Source organism: Xiphias gladius, chromosome 9, assembly GCF_016859285.1.
Source record: "Xiphias gladius isolate SHS-SW01 ecotype Sanya breed wild chromosome 9, ASM1685928v1, whole genome shotgun sequence".
Lineage (NCBI taxonomy): Eukaryota > Metazoa > Chordata > Actinopteri > Istiophoriformes > Xiphiidae > Xiphias > Xiphias gladius.
The window spans coordinates 6557500-6574926 of record NC_053408.1 but is presented as its reverse complement, the minus strand read 5'-3'; the positions used below and the strand labels follow the sequence as shown (position 1 = coordinate 6574926).

General features: G+C 41.6%; 2 protein-coding genes across 3 annotated transcripts in view; both read right to left on the bottom strand.

Moving 5' to 3' along the window:
- Window positions 1–2094, bottom strand: part of kif19 (kinesin family member 19) — a 34561-nt gene extending 32467 nt beyond the window's left edge. Inside the window, exon 1 of the mRNA XM_040135397.1 lies at window positions 2056–2094. Coding sequence (XP_039991331.1) covers window positions 2056–2094 — 39 coding nt within the window. The remainder of the gene's footprint in view (window positions 1–2055) is intronic.
- Window positions 2095–5937: 3843 nt separating this feature from the next.
- Window positions 5938–17427, bottom strand: part of ttyh2 (tweety family member 2) — a 55895-nt gene continuing 44405 nt past the window's right edge. The window contains exons 7-15 of one of the 2 annotated variants that reach the window (XM_040136114.1): window positions 15348–15417; window positions 15034–15089; window positions 11862–11954; window positions 11633–11725; window positions 11050–11192; window positions 9191–9376; window positions 9029–9107; window positions 7847–7873; window positions 5938–6434 (exon numbers count right to left, since the gene is read on the bottom strand). In XM_040136114.1, coding sequence (XP_039992048.1) covers window positions 6354–6434; window positions 7847–7873; window positions 9029–9107; window positions 9191–9376; window positions 11050–11192; window positions 11633–11725; window positions 11862–11954; window positions 15034–15089; window positions 15348–15417 — 828 coding nt within the window. In that variant the 3' untranslated portion in view covers window positions 5938–6353. The remainder of the gene's footprint in view (window positions 6435–7846; window positions 7874–9028; window positions 9108–9190; window positions 9377–11049; window positions 11193–11632; window positions 11726–11861; window positions 11955–15033; window positions 15090–15347; window positions 15418–17427) is intronic. The other variant, XM_040136113.1, reaches the window with a different exon arrangement.

Sequence of the window (17427 nt, the reverse complement as noted above, 5' to 3'; positions counted from 1 at the left end):
TGCAAATGTGTTGAGGTTACCTGTTAGACATACTGCCAGTTGCAGTACGTTCGCGAATTCCTCTGTATTCTTAAAGGGAAACTGTGCTCATTTTAAACATTAAAGTCATCTTAAAAGTTGTGAAACCAGGTGGATATTTCTTCTGCGGCCCTGGAGGAGCTTTTTGTCAAGTCTTAGAAAATAAACCCTGAAGGGCTCATGAGGATTAACTTGGTCTGAGGTTTGAGACTAAGAAAATTTAACAGAGAGCCTACACTACAAAAAAGGGGGGAGTAGAGTTTGAAAAACGTGGGCATATAACAGTCTAAAGAAAATACACTACTACATTGCATTATGTGAGGTGTAGGATCCAGTGTTAACAAAGCTTAACCTATAGTATTGACTAAATGTCTGGATATCCAAGCACAGACACAACTAGAAAATAAAGAACACTCATATTTACAAGGCCCTGGGTTTACATGTTTCCTAGTTTCCAGTCCCACAGCCCAGATGCCTGCAGGCTAGGTCAACTGGAAACTCAGTTTGTCCATAGGTGTAAATATGAGTATGAATGTGTTTGACTGTCAATCTGCGTTATCTCAGTGACTGGGCTACGGTGTACCCTGCCTTCTGTCCGGTGCATGCTGGGATACGTTACATGCCACCAGCACCCTCAATGTGGTGACAGATTGAACAGATAGAAAGCAGATGGATGACTGGACTGACTAATTTAATTCCACTTTTAATCACTTCACAGCCCGATTCATGTCAATCAGCAACACTCATCTCAAATGTGAAACAGACACCTGTAGTTTTAAAGGGTAAAATTGCCTTTCCAACACCTAATAGCATTTGGCAGATACACAGCCACTAATTGATTGAAACACAGAATTATTACATTAATACAGTCATTCAGAGTCACCCTGCGGTTAGCCTTTCTCTCCCTGCATGATGTCGTTCCATGACAACATTCAGCTGGTAAGAATAACTCAGATGTACTGTTGAGACACACTGCAGCATCTAGAGTATGTTGCCTGTCTGGGTCTTTCTGGGGTGTTTGTAATAATAATAATAACAATACTAATCCACCTCAGTTCCACCAAAGCAACAGGTGGAATAACAAAGCCTTCTCTCTGTCAGCACCCTGCAGAAAGTATGTTACATGCTGGACAAGAGAGAGGCCAGGCAACTGAAACAGCCACTTCAATAATTCAGATATGGGCTGCAGAACACAGTGCAGGTAGTGAAAGGCTGGGAAAACCAACATATAACACCAAGAGTGCTGCAACTAACAAGTATGTGTATGATCGATTACTCTGTGACGTATTTTCTCGATTGATCCATTATTTATTTGTCTATAAATGTTTGGTGGATAAAACATCAGAAAACTGTGATAAATGCCCATCATAACGTCCTACACAGCACCAAGGTGACGTCTTTAAACTTCCAAAACGTAAAAAATATTCAACTTAATATAATTTAAGACTGAGAAAAGCGGCAAATTCAAAATAGTTCCTGATTAATTTTCTTTTGACTGACTGATCAATGAATCCACTAATTGTTGCAGTTCTGAACACCAACAATGCATTCGGTTAGGAATTACAGAAAGAAACATTTGTGTATTTAAAAAATTTAATAAATAAAAATAAAAATACGCTCAGTGGCCATTTTATTAGGTACACATTTACATCCAATACTCTGACCCCCCACCCACGCATGTAAATAGGGAAGACAAAAACGTTAGAAACGACTCTCTAATGTAGTCCAGTGCAACACCACCTTTCACTAAAAAAAACACATACTTGAATGCAGACATTTCTTACAATGTCAAAAAATTGAAGATTTATGGCATAAAAAAGTGAACTACTGTACCTAATAAAGTGGCCACTGAGTGTACCATTAGCAGCAGATTTCTGGGTTACATTTTTCTGTTATTGACCACAAACAACAGCTTGTTTGAGTAAAAATAGGGAAACTCTTGCAACAACTCTGGGCATATTGGGAATAATAAGAATAAAAAACCAAAACAAAACAACAACATTAAAAGGACGGACAGTAACGTCAGTGTGAACTCACAGTAAGTTGTTGGTCCTTTGACTCCCCCGTGTCCCTCATGGTCGTGAAGGATAATGAGCGTCAACAGCAGACGGGACACTGGACCATCCTGCTCGCTACCTGCGCTGCCGCCTCCTCTGGGAAAGCCCACCGGCGACCCTCCGCATTAACACTCAACGACTAGCTGGGGCTCTCCGCAGCGACCGCGACGCTGTCCGACTGTCCCCGAGGAGGACCAACCGCAGCCCCTACGCCGGCTAACGGCTTTCACGTCGCGTCTTTTTTTTTTTTTTTCTTCACTTCACGACCTCCTGTCTTCACCGTGCGCCGAGTCCCGGCGGGTCTCCCCCTACTGCGGGCTTCAGAGTGCGCCGACGCTCCGCCGTTTCCCGCTGTGCGTTTCCGCTCGGCGGGCCCGGGACACGGACGCGACGACAAGTCACCTGTCGGCGGACGGAGCCGGGGGGGGGGGCAGGTAACACCGGCGGCAGCGGCGGCAGCGGCGGCCCGCCTGCTACATTCACTTCCCTCTACTATCGCTGCTCTCCGCTGCCCTGCTGCTGCTCTGCGTGCGTGCGTGCGTGTGTGCGTGCGTGCGTGCGCGAGCAGGTTGTCCCTGGAGATCCTCGTAGCACCGGTGGTATCAAGCTAACTACCGTAAACAACAGTACTTCCGATTACAAAATAAAAACGTGTTATCTTGAATTTTTGCTAAATAAATCATGGTGTTATATATATATATATAACACCATGATTTAGTGTGTTTTTTATGTGTCGCCAAATTTGAAAAACAAACATATACACATTATAACCGTTGGCTGTTGTCGTTTAACCTTTTACTTTCTAGAGTGTTCCACCCTGACCTGTGATATTCCGGTGCACCGTGTGCCGTTAACCGCCACAGCGTTTCATTCAGGACCGACGGTGGCGCGGCTGCGAGCAGCACCGTCCGTAACGCTATGCTGACACCTGCCGTAAGAAATAAAAACGACCTGGCTGGGATTGCGGTCACTAACAGCTTGTTCTGACCACAAGATCGAATCCGAAGATATTTCATTATAAACAATAAATAAAAAAAAAAAAGATCGGATACCCACACTAGTCATTCTGGGTTTTTTTTTTTAATTCTTTTTTTGGGTTGAAAAATAAAGAAATAAAATAAAACGCAGGTGCCATAAAATGTAGTTTCATGCAAACTCAAATGGCCAAAACACCTACAGGACATAACACACACAAACAGCTCTACCAAAAAAGAAAAACAAAAATAAATAAATAAACAGCACAACTAAAACAACCTCACAAAAAATAAAACGATGACCAAACTCAGTTTCTTCCTGGTACATTTTCATCATTCATCAATGACAAAAAAGTCACTACTGAAGATACCGTAACTATCTTTGATTGCCAAAAAGGCCTTTTGTCCCTGATGAGAGATCGAAGTGGTGTACATGAAATGACTCCTGCAGTCGCTTACCTTTTAAACATAAATTGAATGAAATACTGGTTAAATCAAAGATCTCCTCCAGACATCTTTTGAAACATATTTAAAAAAAAATACTCTGCTTGGAATAATTATTTGTTTGATATGGTTTTTCTGCAAAAATATTAATTTACGGTTCAAAATTCTTAAAAATACAAGCTGTGTCTAGGAAGGTATGTAGGAAGTGAAGGCACATGTGAACACATCAGTAGTGAACATCTATGACATCTCATGTAGCATTTCATCGGTCCATTCGTTTTCCAATTAAATCTCTCTTGGAGCCCCCTGAAAGACTGCATTTCTTATCTTGTGAGTAAAGATACTACACTGTGCGAACAAGCTATGAGCCGGTATTACAGTGTCTTCGATGGGTGTAAGTCTTAAAACAACATCTTTTGAGACTTTAGGGTTGCTCTGTGGTGTTGATGACAGTGTTATAGCTTGGTAACTTTTGTCAAACAGTTAAGAGGAAGTACAGGTGACACTGCTGCAGTTAAACGTATCCTAAGAAAAACTATGGGTTCCCCCACTTCTCCTGGTGGGAGTGTGCGCCCATTAGCACCCAACAACAAAACGAAGACACGCCAAGATGTACCGAAAACAGGTTTATTCAACTCACAGTTAGACCCCGCAGTCTGAGGCCACACACAAAATTGAGCACCACTCTCGGCGCCTGTAGTGTAACATGCTGAAAGAAACAACACTTAACAAAATCATTATTAATAAATGACACTGCATGTATTAAATCCCTACAGAAAACCATTGTTAGTCGATCCAAACATGCACTGTTTGGATAAGTTGTTTCGATGAAAATAATTACCCGAATATTCTCAGTAATTATAGTTAGAGCAGCGCAGCTTCCCAAGTTACGGCAGAAATTACAACTTTATTGTATTAGTTGAATTAGATATGCAGACAATATGAATTAATGGCCCTTTAGAAAATACAAAAAAAGAGTGATCCTATGTGAAATTGCCACGCAAAACTAGAAAAAATATTTAAAAAAAAAATGGCACATTTTAAACACAATCAACTCAGAAGACAACAATCTGTTATTGTACAACTTATTTACAGAAGTCGTGGTCTCATAAAGCTTCACTCGCAGGTGTGTCTGTGCATGAATGTAAATAAATTACTGTATATCTCAACAGTACCTCCCGCTGTCGGCTGCCGGTGCTGGGTTTGTGCTTCACAAATATCAAGCAGGAGGAATAAAAGAAAAACATATTGGCATGTTTACATCAGCTGTCACGTTCACATTTTTCTCATCGGAGACCTGAATGTAAGTTGTCAAAAGGAATATATACCTCCCTTTCAAGGCCTTGAGGGACTGTAGAGGGAAAATATTCCATCAAACAGGAGACAAATCATTTCAAATGGTCTTTTTTCTCACTTTATCGGGAACATGTTGCTTAGTTTTGCCGCAGTGAGAAATGAACCCTCCGAATTGCTTCTACCATCTGTTGCATCACCATGTTTAACCCGAAGGACTCAGCCTCCCGCAGACGGTCATCGCACCTCTTCCCGCTCGATGTGTGACAACAAGGCCGATTTATACAGCCCATACTGTGTTTCAAAACTTGTGTCAGGCAGCCGGGGAACACAACAGATTAGGAGCAGGTCAAGTTCTCCGACAAAGGACTTGGGGGCAGAAAAGTGAGATCAATCATTTATGAGCGTACAACACATGGAGAACAGTACAGATATGGTTCCATTGTCCTGAGACTGCACACGATGGAGTCCTGGACAAACTAGATGTTACACTGTTCTTTGCGATGCTTAGAATAAGCAACACACTCCTCTCTTGTTGAGCGCGCGTGCGTGTGTGATGCCGTTTCTCTCCATCGGACAGATAAAGAAGTCTATGCTTGGAAGTCGTTCCCAAAGTGTCTACTCTGTTCCTCGGTCATGGACAGATAGGTGGCCCTCATACTGGGGGAGTACTGTGGATCAAAGAAAAAACACAAAGACACGCACAGGGAGAACATTACAGTCTTGAACTGAGCCTAAACATCAGTCAAAAAGAAAGAGAATGACATGAGGGGCTTAAAGGAATAGTGCACTGAAAATCTGTCTTTTGAGTACATAATTCTCACTCTTTGAGGGCCTGAAAGGTCGCTCTGAAAAGTTCATGTAATCATCTTGGATTTACAGTAGTTACACTGGATTATAACAGGAGATCCAGGAGAATAAAAGAAAAACATATTGGCATGTTTACATCAGCTGTCACGTTCACATTTTTCTCATCGGAGACCTGAATGGAAGTTGTCAAAAGGAATATATACCTCCCTTTCAAGGCCTTGAGGGACTGTAGAGGGAAAATATTCCATCAAACAGGAGACAAATCATTTCAAATGGTCTTTTTTCTCACTTTATCGGGAACATGTTGCTTAGTTTTGCCGCAGTGAGAAATGAACCTCCGAATTGCTTCTACCATCTGTTGCATCACCATGTTTAACCCGAAGGACTCAGCCTCCCGCAGACGGTCATCGCACCTCTTCCCGCTCGATGTGTGACAACAAGGCCGATTTATACAGCCCATACTGTGTTTCAAAACTTGTGTCAGGCAGCCGGGGAACACAACAGATTAGGAGCAGGTCAAGTTCTCCGACAAAAGACTTGGGGGCAGAAAAGTGAGATCAATCATTTATGAGCGTACAACACATGGAGAACAGTACAGATATGGTTCCATTGTCCTGAGACTGCACACGATGGAGTCCTGGACAAACTAGATGTTACACTGTTCTTTGCGATGCTTAGAATAAGCAACACACTCCTCTCTTGTTGAGCGCGCGTGCGTGTGTGATGCCGTTTCTCTCCATCGGACAGATAAAGAAGTCTATGCTTGGAAGTCGTTCCCAAAGTGTCTACTCTGTTCCTCGGTCATGGACAGATAGGTGGCCCTCATACTGGGGGAGTACTGTGGATCAAAGAAAAAACACAAAGACACGCACAGGGAGAACATTACAGTCTTGAACTGAGCCTAAACATCAGTCAAAAAGAAAGAGAATGACATGAGGGGCTTAAAGGAATAGTGCACTGAAAATCTGTCTTTTGAGTACATAATTCTCACTCTTTGAGGGCCTGAAAGGTCGCTCTGAAAAGTTCATGTAATCATCTTGGATTTACAGTAGTTACACTGGATTATAACAGGAGATCCAGGAGAATAAAAATACAATTAAAGTCAGATTTCTGAAAACCACTCCTGCAGCATTATACACTTTTCTGCTATATACACAGCTTTAACATACAGATCAATGGCAGAGAAGAGGACTATGCTGCGGGAGTGGTTTGAAAGGTTTTAACAAACATCGTGACACATTCTGGGCTATTTTGCAGTATTCCTGGTTCTCCACTGGAATGTATTTTAACTAGGTATGAGTACTGAACCTCATCACTCGGCCAAAATGTTTCTGTAGCAGTACTGAAATCTAGCATCAGGTTCTTGATTTTATTTACAAAAATCAGGATTTGGCCAGTTTTAGATTATTTTACTTAGGCTTGTATTTAGACAACATTTGAAATTTGAGAACTTTTTCTTCTTTTGTTGAATAAAAGAAAGTAGAAAAACATGAATATTTCTCATTGAATCGTTCTGCTATCGGTACTGAAAGGTTTTGTATCGACGCTGGTATCTAAAAATTTCAAACAACAACAAGTAATTGTAACCGCTGTTAATCCGAGGTAATTACAGTTGCTGTCCTTCCATAAGGGAGCAGGCTACAAACTCTTCCGAGCCACCATTGATACCCCCCGGCCTACGGCCGTGGAGTATCTGAAGCTAAAAAGATAGATTTTTAGTGGAGTTTTCCTTTAATACATATCTACTAAACTAGCTCAGTGCATAGATAACAAATGCAACCTAGAGTTTGCTCAAACAAATCAGTCCCCTACTCCCCAAATGTACACTTGGCTTATTTCAAGCACGTTGGCATGAACAGGAATTGGGACATCATTCTACATCTGTTAATACCCTTATGAAATAGATTCTATAGCACTACAGAATGCCTGGTGCTAAACACCTCGTGGCAGAACAAGCTATAGAACTGAATGACTGGAGCAGGACTGCATGCACAGGCTCTAACTGGGAGGAAATCCAGGGATATGATTGCAGTACCACCCTGTGAACACCAGGGGCAGACATCCCTCGCTAATTCAGAGAGACTGTCTGGAATGAGGACAACAGGTTCGTGAGTCTGAAGTCATGCCAAACTGGATAAAACTGCACGGGAACCAAACAAAGTGATGTGAGGCGAAGGAGAGGCAAAAGACAGAGATGCAACAGAGGAAAAGTGGGGGAGTTAATCCTGAGGAAGAGTTGAAAAGACTTACTCTGTTTCTATACTGCTGAGAGTATATCTCCAAAAGTTGATTAAAAAAACAAAAACAAAAAAAGGAAATATAGAAAATGAAAGATACAAACAAACAAACACACACATGACAAACGGACAAACAAAAAATATATAAAAGAAGCTGTTAGCCGAGGACTACTGCATGGTACTGAACAGTTGTAGTCATCAGGAAGAATTTAATTATACATTACTTGCTGGTGATTTATTAAGAAAGAAGTCATAAGGCAAAGTGCATCACATATTCTGGTTATAGTTCAATTACAGGCTGTAGGTGAATGAGAATGATGACTCACACAAAACAAGAATTAATCTTAATCTTTTTCCTTTTTCATCTACAAAAAAATTCTACTGTTGTGAGACTAACATGAAAAGTGGACAATAGATTGATCTTAATTAAAATATTGTTGATTTTAAACCTCTCTACAAATTGAATATGTTTTTGTTATTTATTTCCTTTCAGCAAAAGTGAATAGCCAGACCTGAGGAACATAACATCGTCACTCTAACATATCCTTTCATAAAAAACAAAGATCTTATGATTACAATACTGCAGGATGCATTTAACCGCTGTATTTCACCACACACGTATAAGCGTGTGCTATACTGTATATGCGAGGCCGTGCCGGATGAAAATTTCATCCAAAATGTTTCTATTTTTACCTCTGTCATGTATCTCATGTCGGACAGTGGGAGGCAAATGTATTCAATGAGGAAGAAAACCTTTAGTGTCAACAGCGAGTGAGTTTATGGGTTAAGACCCGTGTCACTTTCTCCTGGGAATGTGTCCTGAGAGAGGCTTCGTGATTAAATATTAACTACATTACTTCTCCTCTCCTTGCTTTGGTACTGTAAATCAACCTCCTCTAAGTTATGGAGGGCAGAAAAAGGCTCTGTGTACAACGAAAGAGTATCTCACTAAGTACCTTTAAGGAACTGTTAAAAGAAACTGATTGATACAATCAAAGAAAGGTTATTAAATATAGCTTAACATTTGAGTGATGTAAAGGTGAATTTTAAGGAAGGAAGTGCGCTGAGTGAAAAATTGAAATAATCAGGAGTTATTTATGAAAACAACTTCCTGTGCTTTGAGGGTTAAGTCTGTCTGTTAGCTCAGTGGGAAATGAGATCATAGGGCAGACTTGGCCCCTGGGACCCAACGCACCGAAGGGGGTGGAGATCCTCGTCCTATCAGAGGCACGTTCTCGTACCGTGGATTCCCACCGAACAGAGCAGTCTGGTTCCTGAAAGAATGAAAGAAGTGACTCAGAAGCTGCAGGAATTCTGAAATCAAATTTCGCTCCGCACATGAATTCCTTTCACTCACATGTACTCAGACATGGGGGCGTTGGAGACAGCAGGGGCGGGCGGGTGCAGGCTGCTCTGGCTGCCCATGCTGCTGCTGTAGCTGCAGAAGCTGTGCATGTTGGTGTGGTTGGGGTTCTGAGAGCCTATCCTCCTCGCCCGTGGGTTGAACGGGTCCTCCTCGTCGATGTCGTCATAATCTCGTTCCCTACAAGAGGAGGGAAACATCAGGAGAGAAACACCAGCAGAGGAGCCCAATGATTGGCCTAGTCCAGGGGTTTTTTGAGACTGTGAGGCGGGGAAGATGCGAGGCAATGATACTGTGTGAGGTGAAAAGGACAGATGCATGTCGGTGTTGTAAAAACAATGGGAAGTCAGTTATTGTAGCTCAGCCGGCTGATTTGCCTGCTTATCAGCACGACACGTGGAGAGAATCAAGCTACTTCCTCATCACTCCTCTCTACGTCTCGACTCAGACATGATACACAGATTCAGCGTGGCATACACTTTCTGGGGATATCATTATCGCTGATGTCCACAACAAATAAATGTCCATAAAGCTGCTTAAAAATCATACCAAAAAAAAAAAGATGATCCTTACTGTATAGCTCCAGGATTTGTCCATGAATTCTCACATTTTTTAGTTTTTGTCACTATCAAAGAAATCTAGTAAAACTTGTCTGTACATTAATGGGCACATTGCAAACAGGAACTGCTAATAGCTAATTTGGCATACCTTTAATGTGGCCAATTTGGAGAAATTTATACATCTAAAGACAAAATAAAAGGAAGGAATTTCGGAACTGTAGGTCCGAAATTTAGAGAGTGATTATCCCCAAAATAAAAGTAAGACAAAGAATAATAACGCATTTTAAGACCCCTGGCTCAGTCTGTTTTAGCCCTTGTACATTATGTTACATTGCTGCTGAGCATTTTCAAAGCATACATATTTTAAACCTTCCAAGAGGCCATGGGTTTTTTTTAGTACAGTGTGAATATTGTCTCTGTCAGCTTACAGAGACTTAGAACTTTCTTGGCACATGCGATCAATCACAGTTAAAAATTTGGCAAATTTGTGTTATCCGTGTATGGAGATACAGCTGTGAACGGGGACTCTTTCAGGGGATGCTCTCTAAGAAGCACCAATCCAGGAACTTCTGAGATTTAACAGCGAGATGCTGATAAGCATTCACATGCTCCGCTGTCGGGAAATCAAGACATGGACATGCTAAAAAAAGATAATGTCAATTTTGTTGTTTGCTGTTTAAAAAAGGTTGCTTCTAGGTAGTGAAGATCCCGAATGTCAGAGTATCTTGACAAGAAGTGTTTTCAGAACAGCCCTTGCTCACACCTGCATTACTACATGGTGATAAAATGAATGACAATGAAATAAAGGTGGTAAATTGTCTTTCATATTATCTTTTGTAAGCGATTTTCAAGTCTCTGCAAGTTATTATTCACAGTTTACTAAAATGGATCAAAAACACTGCCACCTGAAAAATGGGGAATTAATGTAACACTACAGGGAAATATTAAGTCATAATAGTATATCTGAATGGATTACAACATGCAAAACAAGCTGAATGGTTCTTTAAATGGATGAACAGTAATAAATCAAATGAAAGGTATGTTTACAAGGAGGAAGAACAGATTCATGCCATGGAATTATTAGCTACTTTGAAAAGGTATTTTGTAGTCCTACACTCACACAACAGAATTTGCATTTGTAGCAGAACATCGGGGCTCTTGTATAACTACAAAATATTCAAACACATGCACTGGTTGGTTCATACAGTACAGTATGTGATGCTGCATAGAGATGGGTGCAGGATGAGGAAATTAGGGCGCTCAGGCAGGCAAACAAGCAGAGAACGAACTGACCTGCAGGCAATTTGTCTCCATGCCCTGGGAATGGCGCACAGCATGACAGTGAAGGCACAGGCTGCAAGGATGGAGAAGAGGCAGAGGTAGAGCACACCCTCCACCCCGTCATAGCACACCCCCACCATCGCATCCAGGTAGTCCTACAGAGGTCAAACAGAACATGAGCACAAACAAAACAGCAAGCGCACGGTTTGCTCCTATAACCAGACTCTTAACTGCCATGTCTGAAATCACAACAGGCAAAATGAGGCAAAGATGAAAAAACGCTCAGAGCACTGGTGTGTGTCGTCTCCAGGAGGACATATACTTCATTCATATCACGCACATTATTCATGTAAACTGCACCGCACTCACAAGCCACACTGTACAAGTCAGACAGTGCAGGAAACTCACACGTCACTAAGAAAACACAGCACAGAGAGGCTCATCTTGTTAAATATCAAAATTCTTTTTGTTGTGTCTTGCTCTGCTCTGTTCCCAGTTCCACTCTCAGTTGTTTCCTGAAATCATGCGTGGCTGCTCACTCTCCTGTTGACCTAGTTGTGCTGCTGTGATGCCAATTAGGAAGCTGTGTACAGACCTTATTGAGCCCCCTGCAGTCCAGCAGGGCGGTCAGCTGGTGCAGACTGGCCTCAGAGGAGTTGAGCAAATGCTGGATACCCAGCAGGTCTCTCTGTGGAGAGGTCATCATATCACTGAAAAATACTTCCGCACTTATTTATACAAGAACATGTTGACAATCCTACTCGGAAAATAATTCGACTTACTACAGAACAAGGGTTGTAGCTTAGTGTTTATGTGGGAGATACCTCAGCTGTAGGGAACAGAGGTACAGCAAACTGCAGCAGACTCTGGATCTGGATCTGCATGGTGGTCAAGGACCTCTGGAAGATGGTCAGAGGCTGCAAACAGGAAAGTGAAGAGCATGCAAATGAAGACTGGCATTGATCTTAATGGAGTCCTAAGAGGAGAGTCACAATGGAAAAGTCTGCACACAAGGTATAAAATAAAGGCGCTCAAGGCTCTTTAATGGAGCTATTGGCAAATGATATGGTGTAACTGTTTTCTAAAAGAATATGCAGACCTCGTGTCCTTCCACAGACTGATTACGTATAATTGAAAGTATAGAAGCTCATATAATGGAACCTTTTTTCCCTGTAAATTCATTTGTTTGTTTGTTTTATACAGACAATCCAGATAAACAGATGGCAAAAAATAACATGTGGGCCAGAGTTAGCCTTGGACGCTAATAAGAACCTTAAAAATGAAATAAAAATGGACATTTGTCAGAAGGTTTTATGAATAAAGGCACACAGATCAGCATGTGCAAGACAAAACAGAAGGGCTAATGCATGGCAGTGGCAATACTGAACGATTCACTTCTCCATGTAGCTACAGAAAGAGTGTCGTTGTGAAAAAAGGGTCTGCAGTCGAAAGGCTGTGTAACCAATGTGGAAAACAGCCATGTGAGTCGTAAAACCTTAACTTTATGCCTTTTTGAGGGGGATTATCCTCACACCACCCTTCCTCCAAAAGGAAAAAAAAAATTAGCCCTCTAGCTACCCAAAGGGCATCTAAGCTAAGCAAGTTAGCTTTTAGCAGGACTAGTTTATCTCATGTTCGTTTTTTCTCGACTTTTTTTTTTCTGATTAGATTCAGCAGCTGCCTTATTATGTGGTAAAACAAACTAAATTACGAGGATGACGAAGCATCTGAATGGATTTTTTAATTACAGGAAACAGGTTGGGAATAGTGCATTCATAGCTAGCCGTAAACTGAAGCTAATTTTTACTTGCTGGAGTTAGTTAATGTTACTTCAGTTTGGTTGTCACCTCTGTTTTATAATTCATCAAAATTGTACATGTTCTGTTCAAAAATTGCACATATATAAGGCATAATGTTTTTTAATAGTCTGTTCTTAACTCAGATCTGGCCAAATATTACTGCATTTTGGTCATCATAGTCTTGTAGGTTTATGTTCTCACCAACAGGGGGCAAAATAAGGCTCCATATTCAGCACAATATAACTGGATAATCACATCCTACCTGAAAGACAGCACCTTCTGCCTGGTGCCTTTTTTTTAATTAATGTTCAAGCATAACAATAAATGAATTAATCTCTCACATATCACCAAGTAAAATTGTATTTTCACAGTAACTCAACCTAACACGGAGCCTGGACCCCCCCCCCTGGCCAGTGGCACAATGTTAAATTGAAGCAGGATATGGTCAATTACCTCAGCTATCCCCAAATGTAATTGCTTTCGTCTGATCTGACTTTTGGATCTGCCCGACTGTCCATGGTCAAACCGCTCTCTGCTGCACAATCCAATGGCGTGAGCAGATCTGGCTTTTTTTAACTTTAGCTTGGGCGAGCTTGTTCTGAGCCAAATAAAGTAAAAATAGGACAGAGAAAGTGGATGGAGGAGGACAGCAAGAAAAGGCGAAGAGATGACGGTGATAAGAATAGAAAAAGAGCTGTGGAAAGAAGCAGATTTGAAGCGCAAGTGGTGCCTAGAGCAATGAAATACAAGGGCACGGAGGGTAGAACTAAAGGGCACTGCTGCAGTTCAGGCTAAGAATACCTGAGAGTGAGAGCGTGACATAAGAGAGAGAGTGAAAGAGTGAGCTTATATGTTTGCCAGTCACCGTGAACTCCTGTATCTGCCAGCTTGCTTGTGAACTTTGCACCTATTGGTAACTGGGCGGCGGGGAAAAGAGAGCTGACTTTGTTTACGAGGCAGGGTGATGGTTGTCTGCCCGCTGCTGCTGTGCTGTCGTTATCCTCAGGGCATGTCTACGAGAGCCAGATAATAAGATCTGAGCTCCGCTATGCCGGAGCTCGCAGAAATTGACTTTACCGCTGACATCAGTCAGCGGCATAGTCAGTGATGTGACCCAAAACCGCTGTTCTGTTTCTCTGAAGAGAAACCTCACAGATCCTCAGGAGAGAGGGAAGAGGAAAATTAACCAAATGTCTTAATCTAATCTGCAATTTCATAGCCTACATCTTGCCAACTTTGTATCACTTCGGCATTTTTTTTTTTTTTTTGCTTGTTTGCCTGACACTGCCAAGGGACGAAAAAGCACAGGCACAGAAGAAGAAAGAAAGAAATGGTGACAGACCGGGAGAAAGTGTTGGATGCTTGGCAACTTTGTAACTTCTACTAGAGTTGGGAGGTGAGGTTAGTCAGACAGACAGGGCTGGGCAGAGAGGAACAAGCTTGACAAAGATGAGGCTTGACGGGCAGGGAAATGAACTCCCCATCAAGTGCTGATTCAGTGAATTACAGGTCAAACGACGTCTAAACATTTAGGTTCAAACTGACCAAATTTTGTTTGAAAGATGAAAGTATTTAGATGTCCAGGTTGCATTAACTGTTGTCCCTACTGCTTTAAATTTAAATAGTCATTTATGGCACCTTAATACATTCTGAATGATGACCAAAACGTTTGTGTAGCCTCAAAAGTCATGACTGACTGAACGATTGGCTTGATTATGTTATCTTTAATCAGATATTTTATAATTTAAATCCGGAAATGTTTCTGTTTTAATTTCAATTGCCAAAGAGGCTTTATGTAACACTCATGCATTGAGCATTTTGATTTATTTTTTAAATGGAAAAAAAAGGGATCAAAACATGTTAATACTTTCCAAAGTAAGATATACTGTGGCCTCATCCCAGGTACTGTGTATCGAGTAAACATCTTGGAAGCCTGCACACTTTCTAATGTGTAGCTTTTAATTGTAGAATGTAAAACGCCAAATTACCCGAAAAAACACAGATGGCATGACCTGTGTCCCGAGTTATAGCTGCGACCCTGCCTCAATGTCTTCAAATGCTCATTTTTCAACCACATTTAGCCTTATTTTTACCCTGACATATAAATGTCGTAAATCACAAAATGTATCCTTACAAAGTCTCATCAGTCAACATTCAGCAGGAGTTCATCCCTAAAGTTGGACACCATGTTTCTTACCTGCTGGAAGGGGTTGGAGAGAGTCTGGTTGCAGTAAAGGTAATAATGAACAATATCTGTGGAAAACGAACACACACACACACACACACACACACACACACACACACACACACACACACACACACACACACACACACACACACACACACACACACACACACACACACACACACACACACAGGAGAGGAAGCCGATTGAATGCATTTTGAAACCATCATTTCAAATCACAAATAGTGTCATGGCCACAGCTTTATTCTCTCATATTTAAACATCATTAATGCAACATGGGTCGTATTATTCACATTGAGACTCACCAGTGCTGATGATACTCTTGGTCTGGCTCATGAGGTACTTGTCAGGGGACACACAGAAATCACTTGTGCCCTGAAATAAAACAGGAGACGTGTGAGAGCAGTGAATAGACAACAAAGACCGAGCTGAAATTAATGGTTCTTGCAATAAGGAGGTTAAAAACAGAAATTCGGAGAAGTATTGAATTAGAGTGTCAAATAATAAGTACTTTACCTGACATTAATATTTCATTAACACTTCTAAAGTCCTTTTGACAAAGTTGAACAACAATGATGAATATCATCTTTATCATTTTTTGAGACAAATGGAAAATAAAAAAGCCAGACTCCTCTTATAATCCACTTAAACACGTCTAGACGGGAATACTTCCCAGTTCTGTCACTCACAACCACTTTCACTCCACTGCACAGTGCTAACAAGAAACCTGCCTTAGGAAAAAAACAAAAGTGAGGGGCGGCCGTCTCCTCCGAACTGTGCTGTCTGAATGCAAAATGTCCCCTGGGCTCAGGACAAACATGCTGGGTGTAGCTTAACCTTCTCTGGGAGGTGCGCTAATGAGCCCCACACACAGATGAGAAAAAGCGAGCCGAGCCCCTCAGCAAAAACGAGCCAGTTTGTTAGAAACAGGGGATACCCAGGAGCTCTGCAATTCAGTCGCAAGTTTGGTAGAATTCTTGAAGGGTTAACACTGGTTCTTAGAGAATGCAGAGTTCTGACTTCACGCTGTTTATAATTAAGAGTTCTGCAGAGGGGTGCATTCATTATGCATTCATTTATTGTGTACTAAGGCACTAATTTAAATGTAGCCTACATACACACACGCGCACACACACACACACACAATTTGAAGATTCCCATGCAGACACGCAAACACCTGCAGAGAGTCAGGCAAAAGACGTACACACCTGTAAACACAGAGTGTAGCCTCACACCAAGATCCTCAGAAAGACAAACAAGTACACTGTCTGCACACTCGTACACCACACTCGCAAGCAGGTTTGTTATTCCGCTGGATGTGGAGTTTGTCTGACATCATTAGGGCACAGCAACTACGCTCGTTGTCATTTAAAGTGAGACACTCAGGCTGCAGTGGCAAAGACGTTTTCATGAGTTCAAACCTTAGCAAGGTTGAATGAGGTCGGTCAGAGTGAGGAAAGCATTTCAGTGACTTTCAGGTGTTAATAGTATGTTTGGACTGTGTGACGGCTAAGTGGCCACTGCTGCTGGGATGTTTTCGCGGCTTTCATACAGCTTCCCTACAGGTGCTCCAGTTCGCGTCAACAGCCCAAAACCATTAAAGCCAGTTCGTGTGGCGAGTTGCCCACAGGTGCGAATGACGATCCACTTAAGCCCTGCAAAAGCCAGAAGACCAGTCTAGTGTTTGCACGGTCTGCAGCCTCTGAAATTCCAGAAAAATGACTAGGTGAAAAAGATAATGGATGACTAATGTGATGGACTGTCAATTCTACATTGAGTCCTGCGTCTGAGTTCATTATTACTGAAAAATAGGAAATAAAGTCATCAGAAAATCTGAGCTTGAACTAAAGAGAATCTTTCAAAATGATAGAAAAATAACCTATTAGGTTTCTGTTTTTTCTCACATAGTATTAGTGCTGAAACAATTAGTCCATTAATGAATTATTCCGCTGGCAGAAAATGAGTTGCAATTAATTAGTTGCAGAGAAAAGGCCCAGTGGACCTCAATCATACAGTCCAGTCATTGTCAAACTCAGCCAAACACCACATAAGAGACAGGTTACATAACAGGCCAACTTGATTTTGTAACACACACTGAGAGTTAACATACGAATGATTTTTGGGAAGCAGCTTCTATAAAGACCCCCCCCCCCCAACAATTTTTTTCGTCAAACTCTAGGTCTAAATTTACCCTTGACAAACACTTTGGGCCATGACATAGCGTTGATGGCTGCAGATACTCATGGTCCCCAACGGATGGTTTGTTATGTTTTTGGTGACCCCCTGACCTTTCCCTTACGGCTTCCTGCAGACAACGATTCCCACTTGTATACACACACAAAAAAATTAAAAAAATTTGATGGATAGATTACCATGAAATTTAAA